This window comes from Canariomyces notabilis (genome assembly GCF_033297395.1).
Source record: "Canariomyces notabilis strain CBS 508.74 unplaced genomic scaffold N656scaffold_17, whole genome shotgun sequence".
Classification (NCBI taxonomy): Eukaryota; Fungi; Ascomycota; class Sordariomycetes; order Sordariales; family Chaetomiaceae; genus Canariomyces; species Canariomyces notabilis.
Window position 1 is genome coordinate 195,094 of NW_027041839.1, and position 18,238 is coordinate 213,331.

Below are 18,238 nucleotides of genomic sequence, written 5' to 3' on the forward strand. Positions count from 1 at the left end.
AAGAGCGAGTCGAATAAGTGAGGGCCTCGAAATCTAGCCTTGGACGACGGCCATCCACACCAACCTTTCCTGCATTTTGCATTTGAGTACAACATAATATACGGAGTACAAGGCAGACTTTGCAAATCCAACAAATTCATTGGCCAGGTTCTATAATTTTGCTGCATCAGAAGCGAATCGAACACGGGGCCCTCGATGGCAACGATCGTTTCTTCAAGTTGATGAAGCCACCTCAATCAAAAATCTGTCGGCTGTCGTGCTTTTGCATCCCGATGACGCTAATTGCGGCAGGCTTAGCGTGATTTTGATAGGAGTTGAGTATGCGACTTACAACGGTTACACCTGTTGGAGCTACCATTTGGCAGCTTGGCTCGTCCTCCATATGCATTTAAGGGGCACTATCGCTGACCAGTGCAAAGTATTGAAAGCAAGGTGAAGTTAGTTACCTCATGTTTCTGATCGTTGGGCGCAAAAACAAGCCGTTGGGCAGAAAGTGTCCCTAGATGTACAACATGTATATGCAAATCGTGGCAATCATTTGCTCTATGCATGTACGTTCTTGCTTGTGGCGACCCGATTCCCGCTGGTTTTTGCCTTTGGAAATGAAGGTTGTGTCACTTTCAAGTCGCGTGGCGAGACTGCCGACCAATATCTTACCGATGCTTCCTGGTTAAGAGGACTCTGTGTTGTACAGTGCATACCGCTGTAAAGCAGAAGCGAGTCTGGGCTCTTCAGTTGTCTTCACTCACTACATGCCCGTTCACATTACGCAGATCCGACACCACCGTACCCAAGGCTTTAAGCTCCTCATAGAAGCTTCGCTTCAAATATGCTACGACATATTATACAGTAAGAAGTGATTTCCCCAACACAAGCACCTAGTCGCAATATTTGGCGGCTATGGCAACCGCAACCAGACAACGGCTGATTAGTTCATGGCACAAGCTTCTGGAGATCGATAACGAATCCAGCGGCAGGCACCGGATGGGGGAACTCAGCAGAATCTGAACTCGAGAAAGGCAAACGCAAGAACGGAACTGTTGAGACGAAACAGCCCGCTGTCAAACCCTTCAAGTTGCAGGATCAGCTTCGGTCCATTGGCGGAGATGATGTCGGACGATTGGCCGTCCTGAGCTTCCGAACCTTGCAACTCTACCGGATCGCGGCGCTTCAGAAGAAGCTCGTTGAGATCCAAATGGGCCTAGTGAAGGACGGGAAGGAGCCGCCACCTGATACTGACACGATAATCCAGAACTATGGTAAGCGGCCGAGAATATGTCCAGTGCAAAATCAATGGCAGTATACTCTTTACTTCGGTACTAGCTAAGCAACACACTAGCGGATGCAATCCGAAATTACGAGACCTTAACCCAGGAAGACATCGCGTCTGGCAAGATACAAAGTTACGACTTCCTTGGAGGAGAAGGGACAGAAGATGACTTCCGGGTGGTGAAGCGGGAAAACTTGGGATCTGGACGGATGGGGATCTGGCACCCTGCTAGTCTGACGGTGGAAGCTCGTCACAAGCAGTTGAACGAGATCGGCCGTCTCGGATTTCGCGAGCTGGATAGAAAGAGACGGCTAGAGAGAGATCGCATGTCGAGGTATGCTTTGCGGCTCCGCATGGCCGTGTTTGGGGGTCTGGCTGTCATTTCACCCATGTTGATTATGGCTCTCGTGCCGGGGCTGGTGGTTAGCTTGGTCACGACGTCGGTAGCAACCGCAATATTCGGCGCCGTTATGGTCATCATAGGCACGGATTCCAGTGGGAAAGACGTTCTGGCGTCAACAGCCGCGTATGCTGCTTTTCTAGTTGTGTTTATCGGCACACACACTTAGGTCACTAGTACCTTAGGTGAACGGGGACAAGATACCTTCTATCTGAACCCTACCTAAGGTACAGTCACCTACCTACATATCTAGCTTGCTCTGTTTATTACTACTTGTACAAAATACCACACAGGCCGGTCTTGATGACTGCCTCTGGGAGGGATCAATGCTTCTCATGCCTTGCAAACACTCAATACTACATGTAACATACCGGTACTACCTACAGTCATCTCGTCCTGGAGCTAACTACCATGAATGATCTGATATCCGTCGTTTCATAATAGTCCACCAGCATCTTGAGGATTTCCTTATGCCCACTCAAAGCCGCAAAGTGGAGTGCAGTAAGGCCTTCCTTGCTCTTTTGGTTGACGTCGGCCTTTGCCTTTAGTAGGATGTCCACGACCCCCTTGTTTCCCCCTTTGACTGCAAGATGTAGCGCCGTCTGGTTCCTGCTATCTCTTGCCTGAATATCAGCACCTCTTTCCAATAGCAGCTGTACAGTTTCCTCGTGCCCATGCCGAGCTGCAAAGTGCAGCGGTCCCCATTCATCAGCATCCACCTTCTTGATGTCTGCCCCTTGGTCAAGAAGCAGCTTCACTATGAATTGCTGTCCTCTCCCGGCTGCATAATGAAGTGCGGTCCAAGCCTCTTTATTCTCTGCGTCTACCTCCACTCCCTTCTCCAACAAGACCTCAACCACCTTTTCGTGTCCATTTCCGGCCGCATAGAAGAGCGCCGTCTCCATTCCATTGTCCTTTGCGTTGACGTCAGTCCCGGAGCCAAGCAGACTCCTGACCTTGTCCACCTTGCCCGCCGCGGACGCACGGTGTAAGGCTCTGGGTCCATTTGCCGTATCTTTCTCTTCGCCGAGTGCCGCTTCCTCGCACAAAGGGCACCGCGGAATTGAGGAATCTGAGTCCAGAACCCTTTTCCACCTCGAACGTAACTCTTCGGCCAGAGGTCGAGCGTCTCGGTCCGGGTCCAGCATATCCCGACAGAGGGAGAGCATCTGAGACTCCCAGGCCTTTGGGGGCGGGTCTGTGCTGGCAAGCCATCTGTCTACCGTATCGATGTAGTAGATGTAGGGCATGTCATGGTCAGACTGGAGTTTGGTCCGGAGTTCGCCGATGAGCTTGTCCTTGCTGCCGCTGGAGTGAGCCAGGAGCATCTCAATGAACACAGCGCCCAAGGAGAAAATATCCGCCGCTCGGCCACAGTTGCGTCGTCCTTTTTGCACCTCGGGCGCACTGTAATAGGTACTCATCGCCACCGTTGTTCCAAGAGCCCATCTCGGCGCCGTGCTTTGCCGTGTCTTCCAGCCGTCTAAGGCCGATATATCAAAGTTTGTCAAAAGGACCTTCTCGTTCTTGATCAAGATGCTTTGCGGCTTGATATTCAAGTGCTGGATCCCTTGCTGATGGATATAGGCAACAACACCAATCAAGCAGCCGAACCATTCCACCCGGGGCGCCTTCTTGCTAGTGAGATCGAGATAGCTCACCAGGTTGCATTCTGCAAGATCCATGACGATTGCAAACTGGAAGCCGTCTGCCTCGTTGTAGAAGTACGTCGTGATGATGTTCACGATGTGATGGTGGCGGTTTCGGCTCAGTATTGAAGCCACCTCCCGGATCCTCTGTTTGCGAACCTCTAGGCGACCGCTGTCCGCGTCGGTAATTCTGATGGTTCTGCGAACCGCAAACTTCACGCTGTTGGAATAGTTCGAGGTTGCCCTTACTCTCATTGCGCGTCCGGAAGAGCTCAAGGCTGGGTCGTTGCCATCCGGCACGAACGGAATGTCTCCATCTCTGTAGTACTCCCTGGGCGGGTAGATGGCATTGGAGACGGAGACGGAATTCCCCATGATAACGGGTATGAACTGAGCCTGCTTCTTCTCTTTCGAGTTTCGGTGCACTGTGCTGGTGGAGGAGAGGGTGAACGACTACATGTAGCAGTTCAGTGCAGTCGGTAACGAACGCCTAGCTACCTACTAGTACTTGGATAGTATGGTCGCCTCCATGCCAGCCGATGTTGGCTCGGGGGGGAAGGGCTAGGGGGAGGAAGGGTGTGCGGGTTGGATGGTGGACGGGATACGAGGCAATTCTACACCGAAAGATCTGCTGACCGCGTAAGAACTTCTCCTTTTTCTCGTGAAGTGTGATGGTGGGACTTCTTTTGTTCTGGGCAAACCGTTAATTCCTGCCCTGCTGACGAGGCTGCGATCCGCCTGCGGAGTACTGATACCACCTGGTACCTATGTTTGGCCATTTGACCATTAACACTTGAACCTGAGCAAGGTATTCAGGCTTTTCGGATTTGGGAACTTTCAACAGTAAGGTAGGTAGTGGTAACACACCATCTAGCTAGGCTGAAACCAATATCACGGCTGAAGGTGTGAAGGTTGGCAGCTTCGCTCCTATCGTTTACTCTATAAGGCAGAGATGGTGGCCATGTCCACAAACCATGGTCTATAGCCGGGTTGAGCATCAGCTGGACAGGTTGGGAGGGGGGTCTTGGCTTTGAAGCAGGTGGTGGGCTCACCTCATCTCCAACATGACTGCACGAAAAGTAGGTAATCAAGGTAGGTAAGTAAGAAGGTATTCCGAATGGGGTCACCGAACCACACCTGGCAAGGCTGGCAACATCCCGTCCCTTAGGTACGGTGACGACTCGACAGGCGTCACGGTTCATTTGAAGATCTTGCCAGGTTTGGCAACAACAATCCACCTCGGCTGCACGCGCTATTCAATAATGATGGTAACTTGGTAAGTATGGACCGAGAGACTCTCCGACGAGTGACGGAGACTTTCATACCTGGGTGGCTAGCTTTAGGGCCGGCGAGCATTGTTAGGTTGGATCACACCTTCATCTCGGGGCGCGACTAATTGGAAACCAGTGGTGTAGGTAGAATGCGCCTTCTGCTCTCAGCCAAATGCCCAAGGTAAGGTAGGTACTAGTACTAGGTACGTAGTACGTACCAGCGATGAGCCTTACGCGACTTGAGAGTACATGAACTAGGTACCTAGGTACCATAGGTACTAGACTTAACCGGGGAGGATTTGAAGAGATGAGGACTGGCTTCCCCCAAATTCTCAAAGAGCAGATACCACACAGAATTTTCTGGAGTCCATTCATCGGAAGCAGATATTGTCTACAACTGCGTTTTACCTTGCCAATCCCCAACAACCGGTGACCAGCACAAGATGGCAAACGGCTCCCTACCTTTTGGCTACGACCATCGCGATTATAAACGCGATGGCGAGATTCCGTTTCGGCCAGCGGGCAATGCCCCAGAACTAGCCCAATATGTCTGCGAAGTAGTGGGACGTCTCGAGCCGGACTTGGATGGGAAAGTGGCCGCTCGGAAGAGGATACATGTGCTACAATCGTCCCCAGACCACATGCACCCAGAAGCAGCACGTCAAGCTGCTGAACGCCAGCTCAGAAGAGAAGCGAAATTCCTCTACAAAGCCAGACACCGGCATGTCGTGAAACTTATCATGACGTACTCCAGTCCGAAAGCCGATGGAGGTCTTTCTTTCTCTATCGTCATGGAGAAGGCAGACCACGACCTAGAACATTACATTCAGCGGGGAGAAATTAGGGTCGAGTGGTTTGGATGCCTGATAAACGCCATGGCTTACATTCACGAACTAGGCATCTGGCATAGAGACATCAAACCGAGCAACATCCTGGTGAAGGATGGAAAGGTCCTGTTAGCCGACTTTGGCGTGTCAAGAGCGCACACGGGAAAACACAGGCCTTTGATTGCTAGCAACTCATCCCGCAATCAGGTTCTACCAGGAACACGAATGTATTTTGCTCCCGAAATGGAGAACAAGGAGTCGATCGGCGGCCTACCGGCAGATATTTTCTCCTTGGGACTTGTGTTCCTTGAGATGGTCGCTTCCAAGGATTGTACGAACGCGCAGCAAAGCTTCCTTCGGGACATCAAGCACAAAAAACCTTCCTTTGCCTGCGAGCTTGACAAGATCCACCTCCTGATGGAAGAGATAGGGTCGTCGTGGCCCACCTCGCAAGGCCCCGAGCATTGGCACTCCCAGATACGAAAGGTCGGAATTCCCCGTGCCTGCCTCGCCATGCTGGATAAGGGGCCACATAAGCGACCTACGGCTGACGACTTGCGCTCCTGGTGGAAATATCGGAGAAGAGAGGAAGCTCTCGGTTGTGCTTGCGATGCTACCCCGTCCGACGACGCTGAACATGATCGTCCTACTGAAGGAGACCTCAGGAGGGCCTATGGGATTGGCTATAGATTGACGTCGAAGGAGCTGGAGAGCGATGGGGTGCATATCGACAAATGTACCATGCTCCTAGCCGCTGCCAAAGGGGGCCTGTGGGATCTTGTCGAGGATCTAGCGAATACTCTCCCCAGATCCGACGTTGCAGCCAGGGACGACGCCGGCCGAACAGTCCTCCATTATGTGGCCCGTGAAGGGAACAATGAAACGTGCCTGCGCGTTGCAAGTAAACTGTTGGACAAACTAGGTGAAAGTGCGAATATTTTGACAAGAGACGGCAACGATAAGACCGCTCTTCGGATGGCGGCGGAAAGCGGGTGTCCGGATATGATATGGCAGCTTCTGCGACGTCTCGTACCAAATTCTGGCCACATGCAACGAGCACACTCCATACATACGTTCTTACGTCAAGACGGGACCAAGAAAGGCGCTGGAAGCATGATCGCAGATTTTCTACGCAACAACAGTTCCAGCGTGGATGAAACAAGGATCCAGCTCTATCGCCGCGAAGTTTTGTCCGGGCTTCTGAACACCATCACCATCACGGGGACCAAAGGCGCCAGAGAGGATGAGGCTGCCTTGCTGTGGAGAGCTGACGTGTATCACCACGGGGAGCTCTGTCCTGACGAATGCACATGGGCATTGTTCGAGGCCGGTCATGATATAGAGGAGGAAAACGAGCATAAGCAGACACCACTGTCAATAGCAGCTATGCATGGACACGAAGCCGTCGTGAGGCTGTTGCTTCATCACGGGGCCGACATGAACACAAAAGACAAGCTCGGCCGCACCCCGCTTTCGGTGGCCGCCGAATACGGATATAGTGGAATAGTGAGACTTCTGGTGGAGAGGCATATGGCGGAGCACCAGGAGCAGCGGGGAGGAATCGACCACAAGGATGATTTCGGACGGACGCCACTGCACAAGGCGTCTGATCGAGGGCATTTGGATGTTGTCAAACTGCTGCTCGACGAAGGCGCCGACGTCACGGTGCGGGACAAAGCGAGCCAGACAGCGCTATCGAGGGCTTACAAAAATGGGCACTGGGCTATTGTGAGCTTACTAGTTGAGGAGGGAGCCGCCATGGACGTTGAGGCACTCAAGGTCCTGCATGGAGAGGCTGCCGGGGAAGGCCATTGGGCAGCGACGAAGGTGCTCGCCCCTCCTAAAGAATCTCAAAAGAATGGAGATTTGGAGAGAAACAATTGTAGGAGGATAGAGAACTGGATGGTCATGGCACGCTTGACGGAATTTCTTGGCATGCTCCTGGAGATGAGAGTAAAGGATATTGCAGGGTACTGGACGACTTACATCTGGATGGCTTGTCTCCTGGCAGTAGCGCGGGTGCTACTGATGAGCACCTCAGCGATATCATATGGTCGGAAATCACCTCCTGGTTTTGGGGCAGCTGAGATTGATGGATTAGAGGCCGCAAGCCTAACGTATGGGTACCAGGCCCCAGAGGTCCCCTGGCTCAAGATGTACTTATCCAGACTCGGAGCCTACCGACCATCCTAGAGGTCTGGTGTTGACACAAGCAATCTACCTGTTCTTTCGGAGTCAATATCGAAGTGAAAAAGGATTGTTTAATAGTCTTATGGGGGCTGGCCCTGCTCTGCAAGTATCCGGCCGCGGACTCTGGGTGAGCGTATTAGTTAGGGGGTGGCTGGTGAGTACATACAATTAGGGGGTGGCTGGGGTGACGACAACAAAAAAGTCGCCAAACAAGAGCACGCGACTTCCCTTTGTTGATCTGATTAAACTTATTCATACTGCTGCACACAGTGGATATGTATCACTGGCCGTGCACCAAGTGAAGCCGAGTTCTCTAATGCCCTCACCGGTTCGGAGTCGGACATTCTGCTCTCCTTCGGCCACGGCCACGGCTCGGGAGCGTACAACACTTCCAGTCGATGTTAAGCCGCAACAGGTCCCCTGCCATCAATCTTCACAGCTGTCCTACACTCCATTCATTTCTTATCAAGTGTCTCCTTGCCCTTCAGAATGTCGCGGCACGAGGCACAGGCCATCATCCCACATCCGGGACAGCAGAATGCGCAGCGGACCTGCCGGCGCTGGCACCGCTGGCACCGCTGGCACAAGTGCCTTCCATCTCGATATTCCCACCAGCCTTTGTGCAGGCACGCTGTGTTTGTATTGGCCGGCGCTGCCTCCTGGCGCCAGGATGTCCTCGATCTCCAATCAGCTGCGCCATTTTCGGTTGTCTTTTGTTTTGCCTTTCCTCGCTTCCTTGTACCTTTCTCTTCCTCCTCCTTCGCCCTTTGGGCATCTTGCGCCTTCCTGTCTTGTTCCGCTCTTTGTTCCCGCTCGGCCCTCCGTTTTCTCTCTTCAGCTAGCCTCGTTCTTTGCTCCTCTTCCCATTTGTGCATAGCTTCAGCTTGCTTACGTTTCCGCTCAAGGCTCGCCTCCCTCTCTTCCCTCCTTTTTTTCTCCCTCTCCAGACGCTCGGCCTCTTCTTTCCGCGCCTGCTCTTCCTGTTGCCGCTGCTTTTCTGCGAGCCTTGCTTCCTGCTCCGCGTTCTCCCGCTGGCGCGCCACGAACCGCCGGATATTCACCCACTTATTGATCTCCCCCTCTATCTCGTCAAGCTCATTTTGGAGTGTGTTAACCCGCGTCTTGTACCTCTTGGATTCTGCTTCAAGCACAAGCCTGCCCGTCAAACGCTCCGTCTTGCGGCGGGTTCGAGCCTCCCGTTCCTCGGGCGTCACCCTGGGGCCGAACAGCATGTTGTACCAGGATCTTTGGGCTGCCTCCTCCATGGCGTCTCGCTTGGCTTCCTCATCAATCCCAGCTAGAGAAGAGGATACTTTGTCGTGGCTCCGCTTGGCCTCGAAATGTTCACGGTAGAGCGTCGACTTCCGTTCGCGTAGGCTACTTAGCTTGGCATCGAGCTCAGAGAGACGGACAGTATGCTTCTGCACCTCGTCCTCGGGAGAATCTGTCTCATTGGCCGACTTGCTCTGTGATGTGGTCTTGAGTGGACTGTTTGCTGTGTTATGGCCCCAAAATCGGATGAAGGGATAATGATTCGTGTCATAGTCGCGGCGTTGAGCTGGGTCACTCAAGGTAGAGTAGGCGGCCTGTAACTGTGCGTGCAATATCGTGTGAGGCCGCGATACAGAGCGTAGGGTAGCTCGGTGAGAACTCACCAACTGAAACTGGGCCGTTGCTTCGGGATTGTTAAGGTCCTTGTCAGGATGTTTGAGCTTGGCAAGGCGTTTGTAGCTCGACCTGATCAGCGTCTCGTCTGCACTCTGTGTCACGCCAAGGATTACATAGTAATCATGGGTGATCCTTGCGGGAGCCATCTGCTATTTCCTTGTGTAGAGCTAGAAGATCTGTTAGGTAAGGTAGGTTAGCGTAGCAGATTAGAGAGATTCCGAACTTGAATAGCTGACAACTTCACGGGAGCAGTAGTTGATGAGGATCTTTTGGTGCGTGACACAATGCATGTACGACCCCCTTTTGCGCATGTCACGGTAGGCCTCATGAGGGGAACACACCAGTAGAATCATTCTGATAAGGGCTGCAGTACCTTCCGACGACCAGTAGCAATTTATATCGCGTCTAACGTTTCGTAATAGAGCATTGCTGCAAGACTACCTGGTAAGCATGGAGAATGCCGTTCTGTCCGGTGTCAGGAGGTGCACTCATCCAACTCCTGAGGAGTGAGGACTCTTAAGACCTGCTCAGTCTTGGTCAGAACTGCAGCCTTAGTGGTCTCAGGACTCGGCATCAGGGACTGGTACATTCGTGCGGCATTGGAATTGGCAGTGCAAGTTGCCGAACAGTGAAGCCATTGCAGGAACACAAGGTAGACTCCAGAGCTACAACTCAGCGTCCGCAGCTCAACACATCAAGAGGAGTCGGCTTACCTTGCCTCATCATTCCTTATAGATCAGCACTTTGGACCGTCTGTCACTGTGACAATGAGGTTACAACCATCCATATCAATATCATGAATGTTAAATAGCCCTCTTAGGTGACTCGAGTTCATCCCTATTTGCCTAGTCTCTTTCTGACTCGGCTCAGCCTAGCGTGACCACCTCCGTCTTTGGCGGTGTTTGTGCCCACGCATCAACGTGTGCCCTGCCGATGCCGATGCGGTATGCCACGTCGTCCACCATCTCGACGACCAGGAATTCGCAGAGGCAGAATGGTCGGGACGCGTCGTACCACTGGCGGTCAAAGGGCAAGGGGTACTTCCAGCCACCTGGGCTAATGCGCTCGTCCGGATACAATAACATTGTAGTGTGCCTGACCAAAATCAAGTCTGGGTCGCCATCGAGGTCCTCAAAGACGATATCATGGTCCTCGGCGTAGCTGCCTCTCGTATCCGGTTCCGGATCCTCCTTCCTGGATCCGATCTCTCCTGAGTGATGGCTGTTACCCACACGAGCTACGCGTACAAACTTGTATTTCTTCGTGCTGCTTATTTCCCTCGCGATCTTGACCGGCATAGAGAAGAAGCCGACAGCATCTTGGTGCTCGTCGATGAGCTGGAACTCCATAACCTGAAGGGTCTCGTGGACCACGCCTTGAGGTATCCATGCCTCGGACATGGGGAAGTCTATAATCTCAGTTTCGAACTGCAGGTGTTGGGTGCCGGGTACGCAGTTGGGCCCCTGAAGCCGCGCCAGCTCCGGTGCGGTTGGGCTCCGAAACCAAGCGGCCTGGTCGGACGAATGGTAAAAGTAACGGAACCCTGATCTGGCCCGCTGGTCTGTCCACTCCTGTCGCCAGGCCAAGCGGCCATCCGTTTCCGAGCCGTTCCCAGGGCTCGGCGAGCGGTAGTCGTCCGAGGTGAGTCTCTCACCGGTTTCGTGATGCACCCACCTCACGCGCGACAGGCGGTTTTTCCACCGGTAGTGGACAGGACCAAGCCACCCGGCCCATGACCAGCTGGGGAATTTGGCTCCTCTGGCACAGATGCGTCGTTTAATGGCGCCTGCAGGCTCCCAACATAGACAGTAGTCGAGTTCGGACTGAGTAAGGCCGTAGAGGAAGCCGCTCCGAAACACAACCCTCATGTTCTGGGCGATGCCGGTAAAGGCGTTGAGGATATCATCCGGGTAGGTGAGGTTGCGCTTGGTGAAGTTCTCGACCGTTTTGATATACGTGAGCACGTTGATGCTGCCGTGATGGGGAATAAAATCACTGCCCGTATCGTTCATGGGCCATGTAACAAGTCTCCGGGCTTCGGCCGGCATAAGCAGATCCTCGGATAGATACGACGGACTGTGACGGCACTTGAAGAACATTTGCTGAGGTGTGAGGAACAGCGTCCTCTTGGAAAGAACTCTTTCCTGGAAAGTCCATGCTCGGGTATTCCACCTGGCGCCATCGACTGACCTCGCGAAGTTCCACGGCCGATTGGCCAACCGCAGACCCTGGACTGTCTCGATCGCCTGCACAATGGTGCGCGTACCTCCTCTAGCCCCAGAGATGCTAGCCTCAGCGTTATCACCGCAGGTGGACGCTAGCGTCAACTTTGACGCACTGTAGATGTTGTCCATGGCCCGGATCTGGTTGTCTCTGTCATTGTCGTCGTCTTGGATAATGCAGAGCGCATCGACCCAAAGATAGCGCTCCGCGACCTCCTTACAAATCTCCATGGCGTCTTTGATTGTCTGGGGAATCTGGGAGGCGAAGGGCAGTAGCGGGTCTACCAGGGATCCGTCTCGTTCGATGAGCTCGTCCTTGTTGCTGGTCAGGAGCTTCAGGATTCGCTTGCCGGGGGGCGGCCAGACGTAACTCAGCGTTACGTATTCGTGAAGCGACTCGGCAGCCACAATACAGCCCCTGGTGACGTCGATGAGGCGGAATCCGCGCGGAGGCTGGCCGTGCGGCCGTTCCGATTCATCATCTTTGTGCAATCCCAAGCCCATTTGGCACGTTCTAATCCATAAGAGGGCCAGGTAGAAGTCGATCCTGCCTGGATTTACAATCCGGCCGACGCCATCATGGATTAGGCTTGGCTTCTCCCGGACAAATTGAATCTGGCAGTTCCGCGGTGACTGTTTCCAGTTGAAGGGGCTGGGCGTGGTATATAGATTGAGCTGTCTGGGCTTGGTGGGATCTAGGGTCTCCCCAAGAGGCCTAAGATACAGCAGTATCGGCTCTCCATTGTGCTCAGTTGGCTCAACGCCGCAATCCGTGACTCTCGTGGTGTCGATGGCCGCCTGTACAAGACGGCAAAAAGCACAAAATTTGTTCTCGAGAGCCCTCTTCAAGGTGCCAAGAGGTATGTCGGGACATGATAGGAATGGAGCATCGAAGAGCAGATATTTGAAGTTGATGTGCCTGCAAACTTCGCAGAGGAACGATGGGTCGGTTTCTGGGAGGATCTCGCAATTCTCGAGCCTCCAGGCTGGCAGTTGCGGATTGTTCATTGGGGTTAGTTGACTTGCCATTGTGAGTGTAGTAACGCTCCATAAAATCGCATGGGTTTATCGCGGTTTCCTCCCTTTGATGAGATAAGATGAGCAAGCCTGGGCGTACCTTCCTCTCCGAGTTCAAGAACTTCGCGGTGACTATACGAATCCCGCGCACATTTCATTTTTGAGTCTAGGTTCTTTCCTTCTATCCAATTGAATTGGAGGCGCCGGGGCAGATCACATTATCACATTTCTAGCCCTTTCAGCTCTAGCTACCTATACAACCGGTTAGCAGGCAGTTAAGAAAGACTAACGTTATTGAAGCCTAGGCTCATTTTAGTAACGGAGGCCGCAGTTAACAGGATCGAGGGGCGCCTTAATAAGTCGCACTGTTGCAGGTCTTTCATTACAGTATGGTCTCCCTCAAGGAGCAAGTAGACGCTAAAAAGTCACTGTAGCATATGATGAAAAAGCACGGGATGGAGCCGGGAGTACTGAAAACTTCTCCTTGGAGTCGGTTTGCATTATGATCATTGCTCATGGGCGGTGAAAGTGATATCATGAAACTCGGAGTCGTGCTATATCATGATCTCACATTTACCGAGTACTTCAAATCGTGGGGGAAAAGGAAGAATAAACCGTTTCGAGGGAAAGAGCGTTACTATTTTCTGGACTTACCTGGGTAATGAGTAGGTATCGTATCTCAGTCTGTACCGACGCTGGCGCTGCGAGAAATCTCGGTCATCCTCTCGAAGAAGTTGACCGAGAGAAGCTCGTGTCTTCGACTCGGAAGTCGAGTCGGAGCCGCTGGCGGTTGTGGGCTCAGGGGTAGCAGCCGGCTTTGGGCTGCGCAGCCGCTTGTCAATGGTCATGACAGCGACGGCTGGCCGCTCGGGGAAACGAGGGTTTTTGCGATCAAACTCGAAGCGGGAGTTTGCCTTCTTGGGCCTGGGTTGAGGCTCAGGCTTCTCGGGCTTCGGGCGAGCGAGCCCGAAAACACCCAGCCATCCTGCGGTGTACGCATCGCGCATCTTGCGAGAAACCTGGGGAAACCAGGCATCATCGGGCATTGCAGCGCGCAAATGCGCCATTTCGCCTAGCCAGATGGCACAGTCCGGGTTGGTGAACCACGGAGCCTCCTCGCTGGCATTGGCATTGGCATTGACATCTGTTGAGTTCTGGGCACTGTTTGTGGGGCTCTCTTAACCCCTGTTAGAGATCCCTGACAGCCCCTGAGTCTGTGGCAAGCTCTCTTTTGTATATATATAGTATCTTAAAGCTCCCATCTTCCTTTTGTTACCTCGAGGCACAATTTACCTACTTTCTTCCTACCTGCTCATGCTCCCGCCTTCTCCAGGGAGCTTAACTTACTACATCCACCATTCTCATCTTCTCCGTGTGTCGCAATAACATCCTCACCCTTCAGCGCAGCAGCAGCAGCAGCAGCCTGAGCCGCAAGACGACGGAGCAGGGCCCGAATCCAGCCCTATTCGCCGTAAGCCGTCTCGGGCTCATTGACCAGACTCCATTTTACCGAGCGGAGTGCTGCGGCAATAGCTTCAACATTGAGGGACCGCTTTGGCCCAAGCTGGGCGATGTTCTTCGCCGTTGGGACGAAGTCATCCCCCATGGCCTCAATGTGAGGCAGGTGAGATTTGAGAATGGCCAAAGCCTGAGGAGGCAGGGTGTTGACATACCTCTTAAGACAGGACGTGACCTCAGGGTTGTTGAGCCGAGCTCGCCACAAGATGTTGGCCAGCAGCACAAACTGCTTGACTTCTTCGTTCTTATGGACCTCGCCAACCGCCTCCGTCCCCTCGGCCTTCACCCTCGGACGGGTGGAGTGTTTGGTGTTGTAACCAATACGAGTCATTGTCGCAAAGGCGTGGTATGTACCTTGGGTACTGACCTGTGGTGGTTGGTGTGAGTAAGACGGTCAAGAGTGGATGTAGTGGATGGTGTAGTGAGTTAGGCTGAAGTAGTCAGTCTGAGAAAGCAATGATGAGTCGATGACAGGCTACACTAGACCATGCCAATGCTACGTTTAAATACACTTCCGGTCCGTCGAGGACACACCATATAGCATTGAAGAATTAACACACAGCAAAGAGCTTGGAACACTCGATATGCAACAAGATCGTAACCCGCGGACAATGCCATTCACACATTACACTGTGACATTAACAAGACGTGAAAGAAGCTTGAGTGTGAACTCCTAAGTTAGGTACTTGTGTCCTTTGATCGGCCAAGACTTGATAAAGCAGGCTGTGATGCTGTGTCAAAGCGGTATCTCCTGAATTAGGACCTACTTAGGTAGGTACTTAGCACTACTAGTAGTCAATCCAGTCCACAAAGAAACAACTGGAATGCAATCGTTTCATTGACACTAAGCACCGAACAACGCACAGCAAATGCTTGAAACGGGCTGTCATGTGGTCTTCGAGTTACCTTGCCTACTAGTAGGTACTTAGATCCTTACATATCTTTGGATTTAGCGTTGCATTCCAATGCAATTGTGTACCTAGCTTAGATAGGTTGCCTTGAGTGAGACCTAGGATATGTCAGCTGTTGATGTATCTACATGTAGCATTTCAAACTGGAGCGGGTAAGCTGGTTGCAGCAATTCCAGTCTCCAAGATGACCCAGGTTGTACTCGGCTAGGTAATCTCCGTGGGCGATGCTTCACGTCTGGTATAGTACTGCCTCGGGAATTTGACACACCCCATGGAATTGAGCGTCCACCCGTACAAGGTACACACCTTCGCCCCCGGCCGCCACAGCTGCATCCTCAACTGTCTTGGTGTCGCTGCCCAAGCCATGTGTACTACCACAGCGTCGAGACTGCCTACTTACTGACTCCAGCGTGCCTAGTCATGCCCACTTCCAACTTTGTCCATCCGGGACTGACCAGCTCTATACTCTCAAGCTCGGAACCAGACCATGAACTGCTCCAAACTATCTTCAAGATGAAAACTCCTGACGTATACCCGCAAGCCAAGAAACAGCCAGGGAATGATCTGCTGTTAATGACGCATACTTGAATTGCCCGGCCTAGAGAGCCAGCTATGAAAGAAAACGAGCCAATCAACCGCTGAACCATGTGATCAAAGATCATGACATTCTCTTCTCCTGCAACGACGAAAAGACTCTGGTTGAGGGGGGCGTCATCACGGGCGGAGACGAAGGCGAGTAGTCTTCTGTCCCAACGCCCGTCTTGATGAAGGGTTTCGTGAGTGCGGTCTGGTCGCTGTATGATCACCTCCGTCCTGTAACTATTTGTTGCCACTAGACGGTGATCCAGGGAGGAAACCGCACAGGACATGATTCTGCGTCTAGGGCCATGGTAGCTGAGAGGAATTGTTCGTCTTTCCACTCCGTGTGCATCGTATAGGGTAACGGCTTCGCCATCCTCCCCCAGAAGGGATAGACACTTATCACCTAGGTAGGTAGTGCATGTAGGTGAGTTGTAGTTTAGCGCAGAGACACGACGCCCGAGGTCCCGATTGATGTTGGTTGTAACTTCCAAGGTCATCTCTGACACCTTACCCTTAACTAGGCGAAAGGAGAGTTGTGTAGGTGGGTAACAATCCCACACTTGCAAATCTATTTGGTGAGTGCCGACCCAGCCGACATGTACCGGCAGCCCATCCATAGGCAACATTTGCCGATTGGGATCTCTCTGAGCAGTGCGAACAGAAATTCGACGACTCTTTGGGTTTAGAGACCACACAATATAGTGGCTCCCGGACCCAGGAACCACAACACCAATCAGTCTAGCTCGGTTTCTCGGCTTCATTCTACCGATTCCAGGTGAAAAGTACAATGAGATTTTGACGAAAGATAACCACCCCTTTGAGGGTTTGGAGGGATGGTGAAGCATTTCGCGGCAATCCTTCGGCCATTCGATGTACGAATGCTGGGATTTCGGCCACAAGATGCCGACGCCTCCTTTGCCGCACCATGCCAGTGATTGTCCGTATGGTGTCGCCGCTATGTGATACAGGTCAGCGCTGGACACAAGACTCTCTGTCTCGCTGGGCTGGTCGGCTTCGGCTAGATTCCTGTCATCGACTGGGAGGGAAGGGGTACTATCGGACTTAGAGGCATCGAAGGGTGGAGTGTCACTGGATACGAACTTGGGTTAACCATTCTTCCTAGTAGCAACAGGGCTGACGCGAACATACCTGCATTCACCACTGTCCGGAGTAGTTGGTGCGTCACCATCCGCGTGTGGCTCTTCCGTTATGGTTTCAGCAGGTGACGGAGAAGAATGGCCAGGCTCAAAACTGTATTCCGGTGACGCATAATTCGTTAGCGAATCCAGGTAGCGCTCGAGCACAAAGTTCGTCTGTGTTGGGGTTGCTGATGATCCGTTGGCATCTCGAGGAGCTTGCTGGTCACTCCCGTGCGTGGCGACCAGCAGTTTGCGAAGTCTCTCGATCTCGGTGAGAATTTGACGTGTGTCATGCTGTGTAGCGGATGCGCCAGGCGATTTCCATCGTTTCCCTCCTGCACATCAGCTCTGGTATCTCTCAACATAGAGATGGCCGCCACCTCTAGCGCGAGGTTCAACGCACTGCGATGCGCCTCAAGCGTAGACCGCAGCTTGTTCACCTCGCCGCGTCCGTTCAGCGCCCAGCGAGCTGCGCGGTCCGCACGGGATACGCCACTATGCTTCTTAAGCAGCTTGACGATGTCTGAGACGATGACATTGCAGTCTTTGAGAATGGAATGGATGCTTGACTCCAGTGTAGCTGGCAGCTTTTCGTCTCTGAGAACATCAAGGACAGTGCTGAGAACGTGTAGCTCGCCCGACACAGCCTGAACTTCACCTCGCGCCTCACGGCATTCTCGGATGAATGTGACAGTGGCAGAAGAGGCGCTCAGGACGGTATCTAGCAGGGATACGCAGGCCGCCGTGATAGAAAATGGATCCATAACGAGCAAATTGATGGAGAAGAGAAGTCAGCCTCCAGGTGAAAGCCTCGCCCTCTCTACCTCTCAAAAGGGTCTGCATTCTGCAAGCCACTGCAAGCTGAATGTAGGTGACATAAGCAGCCGCCATGTGTACCGGTGTCCAACTGGCCACCCTCCTCTTACAGAGGAGCGATTTTGGCAATGGCTCTAGTCCGCCAGCAAGCCACTGCAAGTTGTGTATTTATGGGCGCAATTTCTGCGTGGTTGTTGACTTTGAGAAAGGTACAAGTAGAGAGATAGTGCCTCAAGAAAATAAAGTTTTGCCAGATGGATATAGGTACAGTTCAACCCTTGTTTGTGTGTTAGCGTGGAACTTGCCCCAACTTTTCCACCCAACCACAGCCCAAAGGTACCTAGTTACAATAACTTTGGCCAATCGAACCACGCGCATCTGGCCCACAAACCCTTTTCGGGCTTACATAACCTTCGACTTTTCCGCCCTGAATCTTCAACCTGGACCTCACTTTTCCCTTTGTCCAGATCCACCGCATGTACCACGCTAACGAACAAACAAGGGGGGGACTGTAGGAAAGTGCCTAGCACGCAGCTGTCTAGCGCGGTCTACGTTAAGCTAGGCTTAATTCAGTAAGGAGGCCCTGGCCCCTGAACCTACGTCCTTGGGCAGGAGCAGGGTCGCGGTCCGCGGGCGACGGGAAGCAATTTTTTTATTTGGGTAGACCTTTTTTCGTATCTGGGTAGACCTTTCCCGCCCACATGTGTGCAACCAATGGGCGCGCTCCTCTGCCCACCCATTTTTGCAGGGCAGAAGAG

At 52.8% G+C, this 18,238-nt stretch overlaps 7 protein-coding genes across 7 annotated transcripts; 1 reads left to right on the forward strand and 6 right to left on the reverse strand.

The window, feature by feature from the left end:
* Positions 1–829: 829 nt before the first annotated feature.
* N656DRAFT_799608 (uncharacterized protein) lies at positions 830–1,839 on the forward strand (the record flags this gene model as incomplete). Its single annotated transcript, XM_064817890.1, has 3 exons — positions 830–849; positions 946–1,259; positions 1,340–1,839. 3 exons carry the CDS (start codon positions 830–832, stop codon positions 1,837–1,839), a joined length of 834 nt encoding a protein of 277 aa, XP_064668453.1.
* A 277-nt stretch (positions 1,840–2,116) lies between these two features.
* Positions 2,117–2,368, reverse strand: N656DRAFT_678363 (ankyrin repeat protein; the record flags this gene model as incomplete). Its single annotated transcript, XM_064810520.1, has 1 exon — positions 2,117–2,368. A coding segment is annotated over one exon (252 nt), but the record flags the coding sequence as incomplete, so codon positions are not given.
* A 5,328-nt stretch (positions 2,369–7,696) lies between these two features.
* On the reverse strand, positions 7,697–9,487 carry N656DRAFT_781188 (DnaJ-domain-containing protein). Its single transcript, XM_064815536.1, has 2 exons — positions 9,263–9,487; positions 7,697–9,199 (listed from the first exon to the last, which is right to left on the reverse strand). The coding sequence occupies exons 1-2, from the start codon at positions 9,419–9,421 to the stop codon at positions 8,063–8,065; spliced, it is 1,296 nt and encodes a 431-aa protein (XP_064668455.1). The 5' UTR covers positions 9,422–9,487; the 3' UTR covers positions 7,697–8,062.
* Positions 9,488–10,141: 654 nt separating this feature from the next.
* On the reverse strand, positions 10,142–12,001 carry N656DRAFT_769802 (HET-domain-containing protein; the record flags this gene model as incomplete). The annotated part of the gene is made up of 1 exon (XM_064813729.1): positions 10,142–12,001. One exon carries the CDS (start codon positions 11,999–12,001, stop codon positions 10,142–10,144), a length of 1,860 nt encoding a protein of 619 aa, XP_064668456.1.
* Positions 12,002–13,164: 1,163 nt separating this feature from the next.
* N656DRAFT_769803 (uncharacterized protein) lies at positions 13,165–14,363 on the reverse strand (the record flags this gene model as incomplete). Its single annotated transcript, XM_064813730.1, has 3 exons — positions 13,165–13,658; positions 13,862–13,976; positions 14,025–14,363. The coding sequence occupies 3 exons, from the start codon at positions 14,361–14,363 to the stop codon at positions 13,165–13,167; spliced, it is 948 nt and encodes a 315-aa protein (XP_064668457.1).
* Positions 14,364–14,984: 621 nt separating this feature from the next.
* Positions 14,985–16,834, reverse strand: N656DRAFT_184462 (uncharacterized protein). The gene is made up of 3 exons (XM_064808795.1): positions 16,675–16,834; positions 16,588–16,614; positions 14,985–16,480 (listed from the first exon to the last, which is right to left on the reverse strand). The coding sequence occupies exons 1-3, from the start codon at positions 16,712–16,714 to the stop codon at positions 15,336–15,338; spliced, it is 1,212 nt and encodes a 403-aa protein (XP_064668458.1). The 5' UTR covers positions 16,715–16,834; the 3' UTR covers positions 14,985–15,335.
* On the reverse strand, positions 16,556–17,507 carry N656DRAFT_184469 (uncharacterized protein). The gene is made up of 2 exons (XM_064808796.1): positions 16,675–17,507; positions 16,556–16,614 (listed from the first exon to the last, which is right to left on the reverse strand). Exon 1 carries the CDS (start codon positions 17,426–17,428, stop codon positions 16,802–16,804), a length of 627 nt encoding a protein of 208 aa, XP_064668459.1. The 5' UTR covers positions 17,429–17,507; the 3' UTR covers positions 16,556–16,614; positions 16,675–16,801.
* Positions 17,508–18,238: the final 731 nt, after the last annotated feature.

Coding starts and splice junctions, on each gene's coding strand:
- N656DRAFT_184462 (XM_064808795.1), bottom strand. CDS start 16,714: ATGGTGACGCACCAACTACTCCGGACAGTGGTGAATGCAG. Junction 16,615..16,674: donor CCGGACAGTGGTGAATGCAG/GTATGTTCGCGT, acceptor GTTCGTATCCAG/TGACACTCCACCCTTCGATG. Junction 16,481..16,587: donor CCACCCTTCGATGCCTCTAA/GTCCGATAGTAC, acceptor TGTATCACATAG/CGGCGACACCATACGGACAA.
- N656DRAFT_184469 (XM_064808796.1), bottom strand. CDS start 17,428: ATGGATCCATTTTCTATCACGGCGGCCTGCGTATCCCTGCTAGATACC.
- N656DRAFT_781188 (XM_064815536.1), bottom strand. CDS start 9,421: ATGGCTCCCGCAAGGATCACCCATGATTACTATGTAATCCTTGGCGTG. Junction 9,200..9,262: donor CAACGGCCCAGTTTCAGTTG/GTGAGTTCTCAC, acceptor TTGCACGCACAG/TTACAGGCCGCCTACTCTAC.